The sequence below is a fragment of the Myotis nattereri genome, assembly GCF_964212035.1.
Source record: "Myotis nattereri genome assembly, chromosome: 4".
Classification (NCBI taxonomy): Eukaryota; Metazoa; Chordata; class Mammalia; order Chiroptera; family Vespertilionidae; genus Myotis; species Myotis nattereri.
Genome location: NC_138079.1, coordinates 94,368,193 through 94,381,340, shown reverse-complemented (window position 1 = coordinate 94,381,340; position 13,148 = coordinate 94,368,193). Strand labels below are relative to the sequence as shown.

At 38.8% G+C, this 13,148-nt stretch overlaps 1 protein-coding gene across 1 annotated transcript in view; it reads left to right on the top strand.

Annotated features, from left to right (window-relative positions):
* The window catches only part of ATF7IP2 (activating transcription factor 7 interacting protein 2), a 63,402-nt gene extending 50,676 nt beyond the window's left edge, over positions 1-12,726 (top strand). The window contains exons 7-11 of the mRNA XM_081089921.1: positions 5,158-5,228; positions 6,642-6,700; positions 7,065-7,134; positions 9,694-9,779; positions 11,210-12,726. Coding sequence (XP_080946047.1) covers positions 5,158-5,228; positions 6,642-6,700; positions 7,065-7,134; positions 9,694-9,779; positions 11,210-11,623 — 700 coding nt within the window. The 3' untranslated portion in view covers positions 11,624-12,726. The remainder of the gene's footprint in view (positions 1-5,157; positions 5,229-6,641; positions 6,701-7,064; positions 7,135-9,693; positions 9,780-11,209) is intronic.
* The last annotated feature ends 422 nt before the right edge of the window (positions 12,727-13,148 follow it).

Below are 13,148 nucleotides of genomic sequence, written 5' to 3'. Positions count from 1 at the left end.
TTGTTTTTTACTTCAAAATAAGGTACGTGCAGTGTGCATAGGAATTTGTTCATAGTTTGTTTGTTTTTTAAACTATAGTCCGGCCTTCCAACGGTCTGAGGGACAGTGAACTGGCCCCCTGTTTAAAGTCCGAGAGAAGCAAATTCAAACAATGAGGTATCACCTCACACCTGTCAGAATGGCTACCATCAACAAATGACAAGTGCTGGCAAGGATGTGGAGAAAAGGGAATTTTCTCCACTGCTGGTGGGAATGCAGACTGGTGCAACCATTATGTAAAACAGTATATAGTTTCCTCAAAAAATTAAATATGTAACTTCCATTTGACCCCACATCTAGGAATATATAACCTAAGTAACCAAAAGCATCAATCAGAAAAAATGTATGCACCCCCATGTCCTTAGCAACACAGTTTACAATAGCTAAGATCTGGAAACAGCCCAAGTGCCCATCAGTAGATGAGTGGATAAAAAAGCTGTGGTACATTTATACCATGGAATACTATGTAGCAGTAGAGAGGAAGAATCTCTTACCCTTTGAGTCAGCATGAAACGACCTGGAGAGTATCATGGTAAGTGAAATAAGTCAATCAGAGAAAGACACATATCACACGATTGCACTCGTGGAATCTAAATAACAAACTGTTGAATGGAGTGAATCCAGAGACATGGAAGCATGGAACAGAGTGCAGAATCTCAGAAGGAAGGTGGGGGAGTTTGGGCTGGTTGGAGATAATTAATCAAAACCTTTTATGCATATATGCATAACCCATGGACACAGACAATAGTATGCTGAAGACCTTAAGGTGGCCAATGAAGGGGGAAAGACGGCATACATAATACTTTCAAAAATAGAGAATTAAAAAAAAATAAAATAAAAAAGTGTTTATTTAGGTCGTTTGTCCATTTTTTCTTATTGGATTGTTTGTCTTCCTTATGTTCAGTTGTTTAAGTTCCTTATATATTTTGGATATTAACCCTTTATCAGATTTATCAGATGTATCATTGCCGCATATGTTCTCCCATACAGTGGGTCCCTTTTTGTTTTGTTGATGGTTTCCTTTTGCTGTGCAGAAGCTTTTTATTTTGATGTGGTCCCATTTGTTTATTTTCTCCTTAGTTTCCTTTGCCTTAGGAGATGTATCTGTCAACATATTGCTGCAAGAGATGTCTTAGATTTTGCTCCCTATAGTTTCTTCTAGGATTTTTATGGTTTCACAACTTACATTTAACTCTTTTATCCTGTTGAGTTTATTCTTGTGTATAGTGTAAGTTGGTGATCTAGTTTCATTTTTTTGAATGTATCTGTCCAGTTTCCCAACACCATTTATTGAAAAGACTATCTTGACTCGATTGTACCCTCTTGCCTCTTTTGTCAAATATTTTGAGCGTAATTGCTTGGGTCAATTTCTGGGGTCTCTGTTCTGTTCCATTGATCTATATGCCTGTTTTTGTGCCAGTACCAGGCTGTTTTGGGTTATAATGGCTTTGAGGTATACTTCTCTTTACACATTACTGAGAGTTTTTATCAATAATGTGTGTTGGATTTTGTTGAATGACTTTTCTGCGTCTATTGATATAATCGTGTGATGTTTGTCTTTCAATTTGTTTATTCGATGTATCACATTTATTGATTTGTGAATATTGTACCAACTTTGCATCCCTGGAATACTACTTGGTGTGATGTATGCTCTTTTTAATGTTTTGCTGGATCTGGTTTGCTATTATTTTGTTGAGAATTTTAGTATCTATGTTCATCGGGGATATTGGCTTGTAATTCTCTTTCTTTGTAGTGTCTATCTGGTTTTGGAATTAGGATGATGCTGGCTTCATAAAAAGAGCTTGGGAGTGTTCTTTCCTCTTGGATTTTCAGGAATAGTTTGAGAAGTACAGGTGTGAGTTCTTCTTTGAATGTTTGATAAAACTCCCGTGTGAGGTTATCCAGACCTGGGCTTTTGTTTGCTGGGTATGTTTGATTACTACTTCTATTTCATCAATTGTTACTGGCCTATGCAGGTTTTCTCATTCCTCCTGATTCAGTTTTGCGAGATTATATTTTTCTAAGAATTTGTCTATTTCCCTCAGGTTGTCTAGTTTGTTGGCATATAATTGTTCCTAGTATTTTCTTACAATCCTTTGTGTTTCTCTGATATCTGTGAGATATTACCTGCTTTAGTTTCTGATTTTATTTGTTTGGGTCCTCTTTGTTTCTTGATGAGTCTCGCTAACAGCTAATCAATCTTGTTTATACTATCAAAGGACCAGCTCTTTGTTTCATGAATTTTTTTTTTGTATTTTTTTATTTCCTTCCTTCTGTGTTTTTCTTATTTTTCTCTTTCTAGTTCTTTAAGTTGTAGGTTAAATAGTTTATTAACTAGACAGCATAGAGTTGGGTCATGTTTTTGTATCCATTTAGCAACCCTACGTATTTTGTTTGTGGCATTAAATCTATTTACATTTAAGTTTATTATTAATAGGTATTTATTTATTTCCACTTTAATTCTGTATGGCTAGATTTCTCTCTCTGTCTTCTCATTATAGCAGTCCCTTTAGCATTTCTTATAATGCTGGTTTGGTGTTAATGTACTCCTTTAGCTTTTTTTTTTTTTTTTTTTTTTTCTTTTTTTTTGTCTGGGAAGCTCTTTATTTGACCATCTATTTTTAAGAATAGCTTTGCTGGATATAGTAATCTTGGCTTCAGATCCTTGCTTTCCATTACCATGAGTACTTCATGCCATTCCCTTCTGGCCTGTAGTGTTTCTGATAAGAAATCAGATGGAAGCCTTATAAGAGCCCCTTTGCAGGTAACAATTTGCTTTTCTCCTCCTGCCTTTAAGATTTTCACTTTGTCTTTAATTTTTGGTATTTTAATTATAATATGTCTGGGCATGGGCCTTTTGGGGTTCATCTAATGTCTTCTCTATTTGTATTGACATTCTTTATTTCTGTTTTCATGGTTAGTATATTTTTTCTCATGCTGTTGAACATCTTTACCAACATTATTCAGAACTTTGTATCAGATAAATTTCTTGAGAATTCTCTTGTTCTTTCATTTGGGGGTTGTTTCGTTATTTCCTCATTTTGGCTGCTTTTTTGGGTTTGGGACTATGTATTAGGTAAATCTGATACACCTCTCAATCTCTAGTGCAATACAGTGTCAAACGCTGTTTCTGACTAATTAGGTCACCCAAAGACTCAAAGCCTCCAGAGACTGCCTCTGCCTGTAGTCTTGAATACCCCTCAGGCAGTCGTCCACAGGTGTCATAAGTGCCTTTCCAACAGGGTGTGTCAGTGGCTTCCAACTAGGGGCTTATTGTTATTCTCAGTGTCTTAATGGGTTTCAGAAACTCCACACTGTTGGACAAGGTGTTTTCCAATAGGGTGGATCAACTGTCTTCCCCTACAGGCAAAATTGCCTGTATAGCAATTATCTGCTTTGGAAAGATGCCCTCTGGAGCATGAGGGAATGACTCAGCACAGAAAACCAGGGGTGTCTGCCTTCTCTGCTCTAACCCCAGAGCTTCAAACCCTGGCTTCTGCTCACACAGCTCTAGTCCACTCTGCCCTCCCTCTGGCGGAGCACAAGGTGAGTGGCTTACAGGGATTTTCATGTGTTGTCTCTTTGAGGTACCTACATTTCCAGCCATCTCTCCCTGGCAGACAACAACTCTGCTCTTTCTCATCGCAGATATTATGCGGGTACCCTTCCCAGTTCTGGTGCTCTCTACTTGAGGATTAGACCCCAAAGTTCTCAGTGATAACCCCCCACAGTTGAGGTATCTCTCCGGAAATTCATTTGCTCTTCTGTGGAAGCCCAGCCAGCCCTTTTGAGCCTCCAGGTCTCCTACCAGTCTCTATGTGGTCTCCACTTTCAGCCCTTGGGTATCAGGGTTCTCTCCAGTGAATCTTCAGTTGATTATTCAAGGATTTTTTCTGTATTTTAGTTTCAATTCCAGTTTGGTCCTGGGAGCATGTCCCAGCAGCATCCACTTACTCCACCTCCATTTTTATCTCCCCAATACTCAAGATTTTCTTAACAAAAATTCTGATTTAAATGTTAACTCATAAAAGTGGTATCAGGGTCATATGAGAGCAGAATACAATCTTCTGACTCAGGCTATTTCATAACCATAATTATCTATATAATAAAGAGGTAATATTCTAATTGGTCCTAACAGTGTCCCAGTCACAACCGGTTAACAGGTTGCACGCGCAGGTTAACAGGTTGCACAGGAGCTGATGGGCGGGGACTTCACTCCCAGTGCTGGCGCGTGCAGGCCTGCCCAGCACTAACATCACGCTGCTTTGGAGGCGGAGGCCACTCCCAACAGAGGCACCCGGCCCAGAGGGAGGCATCAGGACAGGCCTCGCAGTCCCTCCTCCACCGCCCCCCCCCCCCGCCCCCAGAGGGGGTGCAAACAGGCCTGCCACACAGCTCGGCCTGGAGGGGGGTGTCAGGATGGGGTTGGGGCCTCGGCAGAGAGCTTTCAGCACTCTTGCGCTGGGTTCTAGAGGTGCAGAGAGGAAGGGAGAGCCAATGGGCAGTTAGGGGGATCAGATCAGGAAGGGAGAGCAGATAGGCAGGGGGATCAGACAAGAGGGGGAGGACAGTTAAGGGGATCAGACAGGCAGGCAGGTGAGCACTTAGGAGCCAGTGGAACTTGATTGCGAGAGGGATCCCAGATTGGAGAGGGTGCAGGCCAGACTGAGGGCCCCCCTCCCATGCACAAATTTCGTGCACCGTGCCTCTAGTAATCTTGTAAGAATCAAGGTATCTTAATGGGTTTCTTTCACTTACCTGTTTTATTTTCATGAATACAAGTATATAAGTATATTTGCTAGGGTGACTTTTTATGTTTTGCACCTTTATGTAATTGTATACTTATAGATAATGTATTTAGATTCATTGTAAGTAGATCTCTGCTGAGGTTAAAGTGTCTATTATTATTGGTCATATAATTAATTGGTAATACATGGAGTTTCTAGGGTATTTGATTTTATCACTTCCATTCCCCCCCCCCACACACACACACACACACACATTTATTAGATTAAAATATGTCAGGTGTGAAATGTTAATTTAGAAGAATTCTAACCATTGATTGTATGTTTAAGCTTAATAATCCATATTTAGTTCATTTTTTTTTTATCATTTTAGTAACGATGATGTTGTGTTGATTTCTGTGGAAAATCCTAATTTGACAACACCAATTACATCAAATCTAACAGGTATCTTAAGTTGATTAAAATGCAATTTATTAATTTAGAAAGCTTCAAATCAATATTTAGAGAATTGAATATTACCTTTTAATAAAACAAAATTCTACTCTCAAAAATGTTTTAATTTATATTTGATTTATATTCCCTAAATAAATAAAGGACCTCTTAATATAATTGAATTTTCTTTTTAATCTGTGTTTATCAATTTATGACCTTTTGTTTCCTTACCGTTTGTTTAATGGCTTTGTAAGTTAACTACTTACCTTTTACACATACATTATTTTTACTTCTTTGCTCTGGCCTATGTTGGTGGGGTGTTGTTTATTTTATTGATTTTAGGGAGAGGGAGAGAGAAACATTTATTTGTTGTTCCACTTATTTATGCATTCATTGTTGCTTCCTATGTGTGTCCTGACCAGGGATCCAACCTACAACCTTGGCATATCAAAATGATGCTGTAACCTACTAAGTTACCCAGCCAGGGCCGGTGGCTTGGTTTTTGTTTTATCTATTAAGTTATCTTATATTTTACTTAAGATTTAAAGTTTGCCTAATTTCTCAAAATTTATTTTAGAGAGAGAGAAACGGCAATTTGTTGTTCCACTTATTTATGCATTCAGTGGTTGGTTGACTCTTGAATGTGCCCTGACCAAGGGATGGAACCTACAACCTTGGCATAGTGGGATGACACTCTAACCAGTTAAACTACCCAGCCAGTGCAAAGTTTGGCAATTCTTTAGTATATTTGATTTTTTAAAAAATTTTTGGTGTTTTTATAATACTATTATTGCTCTTCAGAGTCTGACTTACTATATTTATGTACACTATTATACCTTAACCTTAAATTTCAAATAAATTTCCTCTCCAAATAGCTCTCTGGCCCATCATTGCTCATTCAAAATTCTCCATTTCATTTTAATTTTTATGATATATTAGAGTATTTGCATTTTAATTTCAGAAAGCTTTGTCTCCACTTATGTAGCTACGTAATTGCCCCTGTAGTTTGTGCTGCTGCTATTGTGAATAAAATAGTTTAAGGAATCTTTGAGGCTTTCTTATTGGTTCTGTGAAGAATGCTCAGCCATCTCAGCTATTCTGATCTAAAGATACTGAACAAAAATGTGTACATTTTCAAGTTTATTTCCTCAAATGGTATTTACAGATAGGTTTTCAAGAGTTGCTAATATAGTTGTAAAGCTTCAGAAGGACAAAATATTTTGAAATAAAATTATATTTTGTTTTAACTTGCTGTTCGGTCTTTGGTATAGCTAAAGTCAATTGAGCTACTTTTTATGATTGTATAATAAGCAGATAATTAGCATTCCATTATTGTGTTTTAGCATTTATATATTACAAAGTACATACATATTTAATAGTTTAATAAACTTGCCAAATGTTCATATTTTAATAATTTTATTTCAGATACTGGAAAAATTACATCAGGAAATTTTAATTCGTCTAATGCTGTTACTGAAGTTATGGTAGGTAATAAATAATTGTCTTTAAATGTTGTTTATTTGAATGTGTTAGTTCTAGGAGTTAGCATAACCAGGTTCTAGTCTAGCTTGCATTAAAAAGCAAACAGCTAATGATAAGTATATTTTACAGTCATACTTAACAAATTAAGTTATTTGGACACTGCCTAGTCATATTCTCAAACTATAAAGTATTTCATGAGTTTCTCACAGGAGAGTTAAATTAAAACATAAATATTTATAAAATGTTTAATCTCTAGTTTCTGTACGGTAATCTAAAATTATGTGTTTTATTTTTTAAAAAACATCTTTCTGCTATTGAGGCAAAAGTCTTTTTTTTTTTTTTTTTTTTTTTAACCTAACTTTTTAGGCTGTAGAGGAAAAGAGTCTTGATTTTGTGATTGATCTGACTAAAGAAGGTCTATCAAACTGCAACACAGGTAACAACTTCGTTTTTTTAAAAGAGAGGAAAGGGTAACAACTCAAAATGTGTTTGACCAGTTTATGAAGTTTATTTTAGTATGTGTGTGTTATAGCTCTATTCAGTTTTTTATCACATGTGTACATTCATGTTACTGCTACCACAATCAAGCACACAACTGTTCTGTCACTGCAAGATTCCCTCATGCTGACCTTTTTATAGGCATACCTACTTCCTGCCCCCAGTCTCTAAACCCAGACAGCTGTGAATCTGTTTCTACCTTTATAGTTAGGTTATTTAATGGATGTTATATAAATGTGATAATGCAATATGTATCTTTGTGAAATTGGCTTCTTTCACTTAGTATGATTCTCTGTGAATGTTATCTAAATTATTAGGTGTATTAGTTTTACTTTTTATTGCTGAGTAGTAGTCCATGGTATGGATGTATAGTAGTTTATGTATAACTACAGGCCCAATGCACAAAATTCATACAAGAGTAGGCATTCGTGGCCCCGGCTGCCCTGTGGTCCCATCTTCCGCCCACTGGTCATTCCAGAGGGTCATTCCACTGTCTGGTCTAATTAGTATATTACCTCTGTATTATATAGGATAGTTTATCCATTCACTCAGTGAAAGATATTTGGGTTGTTTGGGGCTACTATGAATCTCTTTTCTACCTGTGTTATCAGGTTTAATTCCTTAACTATAACAATAGTGGTTGTGAGAGGATGCGAGGGCATGTAAACAAATCCATCTAAAGCAGTGGTTCTCAACCTGTGGGTCGCGACCCCTTTGGGGGTTGAATGACCCTTTCACAGGTGTCACCTAAGACCATTGGAAAACACATATGTAATTACATACTGTTTTTGTGATTAATCACTATGCTTTATGTTCAATTTGTAACAATGGAATTGGGGGTCACCACAACATGAGGAACTGTATTAAAGGGTCGCAGCATTAGGAAGGTTGAGAACCACTGATCTAAAGGCACTGGAGCAAAAAAGGAGCAACTTTAATCAAATAACATTTTGCAAACCAGGTAGACAAGGCCTCTGTTAGAAACCAGAAGCACTCTTCCAAGACAGAGGAGAGGCCATTTTTTACAGAAACCTTCCCACCCATAGTTTCCATATTTGCCTGCTTCATGTAAGTGAGGTTTCCAAATTGTACAGTTTGTATTGGTTAGTATAAAATCAAATAAGGGTACATTTTGTATAGTTCTGATTGATTGGGGCAGGTCATAGTCTATTGGTTGGATAATAATATGGCAATCCTATATAATAAACCCTAATATGCTAATCGACCAAAATGGAGAACAACCAGTCACCACGATGCGCACTGACCACCTGGGGGCAGATACTCAATGCAGGAGCTGTCCCCTGGTGGTCCGTATGCTCCCACAGGGGGAGTTCCGCTTAACTACAAGTCAGGCTGACAGCTACGAGCACAGTGGCGGTAGCGGGATCCTCTCTTGCCTCCTTGGCAGCACTAAGGATGTCCAACTGTGGCTTAGGCCTTCTCCCCTGGGGGAAGCGGAAGGTGGACATCCCCCAAGGGTTCCTGGACTGTGAGAGGGTGCAAGCCAGGCTGAGGCCCTCCCACCTTGCGAGTGCACAATTTTTTTTTTGTATGAAACTGTGCACTTGAATTTTTAAAGGTTATTTGTTTCAGCTCTTGTGTGGTGATTAACCTATAGATTATGATTTCACAAATCTAGTTCTAATTAATTAAACAGTTTAAAAAGTTTGTACAGACTCTTATAATTATAATCACAAAGTCATCACCTCTTCCAAAAAGGTTTTTTAACATAGTAAATAAAGTGACTAATAAATTTGAAACACAATGCAGATTCTTAATTGTCCTTCTCCATAAAAAATATATATGTTTCAATTGGAGGAGATTCATTGAGTGTATTAAACAGTATGTCATTGCACACACAATGGATCTAAAATGATTTTTACTGCTTATTAGGTTCCAATTATGTCCCTAGTTGTTTTCAAACTGTTCTTGCACCTTTTAACCTCTCTTTCTTTCCTCATCCACATTTTCCCTATTTTTCCTTTTCTTTCTTCTCAGTGTCTCTCTTCTACTCTCCCTTTTGTCCCTGCTCCTTCCTCTTCCCTTTTCGCAGTCCACATTTCCCATCTAAGTAATTCCCTTTAGGCTAGCATAGACCTCAGCAGTAGAGATTCCTTCAATCCCAGCCTGCATGATTTTTCCCAGGACTGTGTGTATCACATATTCAAGCAGGATTGTAAATAGCTCTGTGCTTGCAAATATCCTTATTAACCTAACAGAGCACAATCCTCCTCTGGGACCACTGAGCAGGGAGCCCTCTCCCCTGTGTAATTTTTCCTGGTTCCCAGTTACATAATGACTTAAATATTTACCTTAAGTGGGGGATTTTTCATATTAAAGGAAAATTCTCTATTTGGTAACTTTGGATCTTGAATTTTTATCAAAAGTTTAGTTCACATTTAATTACCACCCACAATGTAAACTATTCTTTGCTTAAAGGCTAAGGGATTGAATGTTGCAGGTGAATTTAAGTTTTAAAATCTTGTGTTGTTCACAGAAAGTTCAGTATCCATGCTGGAGTCATATATGAAATCCGTGTCAATCTCAAAAGAGGCAACACCAATGGCCCAAAATGAAACCCAGGTACTGATATGAAATGCTCTGAAAGGGATAGTCATTTCAAATTGAGTGGAAATGGACGTGCCCATTTTACTCATGAAGAAATATTTTGGTGACATTTTAGCTTAGATTGCACTTAATGTCCTTTTGTAAACGTTCTGTTGTGCACGGTCAATGTGGCCGGGTGGTTGAGTGCCGACCTATGAACTACATAATTCATTTCCCAGTCGGGGCACATGCCTGGATTGTGGGCTTGATCTTCAGTGTGGGGGAGGGGTATGTGTAGGAAGCAGCCAATCAATGATTTTTCTCTCATAATTGATGTTTTTATCTTCCTTTCCCTTGCTCAGAGCAATAAAAATATATTTAAAATTAAAATGTTCTATTGTGAGTCTACTTACACAACTAAAATAATTTCATTGAATGTTCTAGAAGCTACAAGAATTAAAACATACATTATTTTACTCCACAAATTCGAAAAGATTTTTAAGAGTAGTAGCCATTGTTGCTGACAGTGCCCGGAAATGGGTGTTCTTGTACACTCACATTTTTTGTGTAAGTTAACAGTGTTTGGGAACACAATTTGGAAATGAGATGGAACATTATCCAGAATGTCTGGGACCTAACCCATTCTGGTTAGTGTGATATTCCAGAATGTAGAAGTCTTAACTATAAAAGAAACTTAAGCTTAAAAAGACTGCATCCAATCTTACATATTCTTGAAGCATCCTTTTGTTATCAAATACTAGAGGCCCGATGCACTAAGATTCCTGCAAGAATGAGCCTTCCTTCCCCTGGCTGCCAGCACCGCCTTCACTCCGGCCCAACCCACCTTTCTGCCTTCACTCCAGCCTGGAGCCGCCTTTCTGCCTTTCCATGCTGCCCAGAGGCCTGGAGCCGCTGGGGCGGTGGGGAATGACTCCCACCGCTCAGCACCTGCATATGCAAATTAACCCACCATCTTTGTTGGGTTAATTTGCATACACACTCCTGATTGGCTGGTGGGTGTTGCTAAGGTATCTTATTAGTGTAGATATAAAAGCCTAAGCAACCAGCCACCTGTTTGACCAGCCGACCAGTAGCTATGATAAACACTGACCACCAGGGGCAGATGCTCAATGCAGGAGCTACAGTGACTTGCCAGCTGTGGTTCTTCGGTGATGCACTCGGAACCAGAGAAGAGGGAGCCTGGTTCCAGGGTGTGTCACCCATGAACCGCCCTTTCGCAATCCGGGACCCCTCGGGGGATGTCGGGAGAGCTGGTTTCAGCCCAATACCCATCGGCCAGGCCGAAGGACCCTATTGGTGCACAAATCCATGCACAGGGCCTCTAGTGATTTTTATAAATGGATTGAGGAGTGGGAAATAATATGTTGTAGAACTGCAGTCAACTACTTTAAAATAATTAGAACCCACCAATTCAGCTCACTAAACTTTTCATAAATGTGTTTCAGGTTCCTGAGTCCTTTGAGCATCTGCCACCTCTCCCAGCACCACCACAATCACTACTGAATCCGGTAGACAAAGTTCAAGACACACTTCCTCCCCAGAAGACTGAGCTCAAAGTGAAACGGGTGCTGAGACCCAGGGGCATTGCCCTAACTTGGAACATCGCCAAGATCAATCCTAAGTGTGCTCCTGTGGAAAGCTACCACCTCTTCCTGTGCCATGAGAACCCTGGTATTAAGTTAATTTGGAAGAAAGTTGGAGAAATTAAAGCTTTACCACTCCCAATGGCCTGTACTTTATCTCAGTTTTTAGCTTCTAACAGATATTATTTTGCACTCCAATCAAAAGACATTTTTGGGCGATACGGACCATTCTGTGATATAAAAGCTATCCCTGGATTTTCTGACATTCTTACATAAAAGAAAAGACTTCAGTAATTATATATTGTACTACATTTTGGTTTTTTTCATATTTAAGTTTTATTTACAATGTTCTTCTAACACTATTTGCTATCTCAAGAGCCAGTTAATATTGTGAACCCTTTGTGTAGGGACAGTCCTCTTCCCTATGTCGTAATGGCCTCTAGTTTCATGAATTTCTAATTCAATAAGTACTTCCCATGGATATGTTTCAAAACATACACTATCATGGATCCATGTCATTAAGCTGTGCTGGGTACAGTACTTTTGGTGACGATGGAGCTGCTGCTATCAGAAACCCTAGGATACAAGCAGCCACTATTTCCTCTGTTAACAACCAGCTTTTGGTGACCTGCTTGTGGTCAGTATAGATACAGGAAAATCAGCTCTTAACTCAGGTCAGATCATCCCAGAGGTGCATCTCCACCAAGATTTTATGAAAATAAATGTCTTGGCATTCTTTTGAAATTCTAAGAGCTAATAGTTTGTGTCCCTCCCTCTTTTTTCTTACATAAATCATTTGGGAAAATAGTCTGGAGATTTTCCCTAAATCTGTATACTTACATGTATATAATAAAATTAGTTAAGCATTGTGTGCTGTATACACAAAACAGTATCTTTTATAAAAGCATTATCCAACCCATTATTTCAGTTGAGAAAAATGGAAATTGTCTGCCTTAGATTTAAGGCTTTAATTTGCTGATTCCCTATTGCTACCCATATTTGCTCATTCCTGGCTGCCATTATTACTTGAAGAAAGGACCTAACACTAGGGACTCCAGCAGATGTGTCCTGTGCAGACCTCTCCCTGAGGGAGCACTGACGTGAAGCTGTGACCAGCCTGTGTGGCCCAGCGAACTAAAAAGTGAACAGACTTGTAATTTTAAGTCAAGGCTCAGTGGGACTAACTGGGGGATGCTGAGGAAACAGAAAACTGTTACTGTGACAGTCTATTGAAGAGATGCATTCTTTCTTGGTACCTGGTGAATGTTCAGTTCTCAGCGGGGCTGAGATTTTAAAAACTGAACAGGAAATAGTTTTCCTTGGTGTTCTGTGAATGCCTTTACGTTTTCAGTCATAAATAAAGCTGTTACTTTAAAGTCTCCTGTGTTTTTCCCTTCTCAAACATTACAACTGACAGAGCCAGAACCTGAGCTGGGTTGGATGAGACAAGCTGCCCTCCTGTGAGGTCCCATTTCAGGCTCACAGCAATGGAGGGCATCCTGCAGCACAGGACAATGGCTTCACTTTGGGGAGGATCATCTCCTTGGGTTGACGAAGACTAATGTTCACTTGCTAAGGAAACCAAAAGGCAGCACAATAAACAAGATTCGGGTGTGCATCACCAGAGTGAAACCACATCTTCAGCTGGCAAATCTGCATGTTGATAGACATAGTCTCAAGTAAAAGAACTTTCACAGTAATAGGATGAAGGAGGAAAGCTGACAGCAAGCATCTTGGACACAGCTCAAAAGACAATGTTTCTTGCCTTTTGGAGGGGCAAGACTCTCCACTTAACCTATTA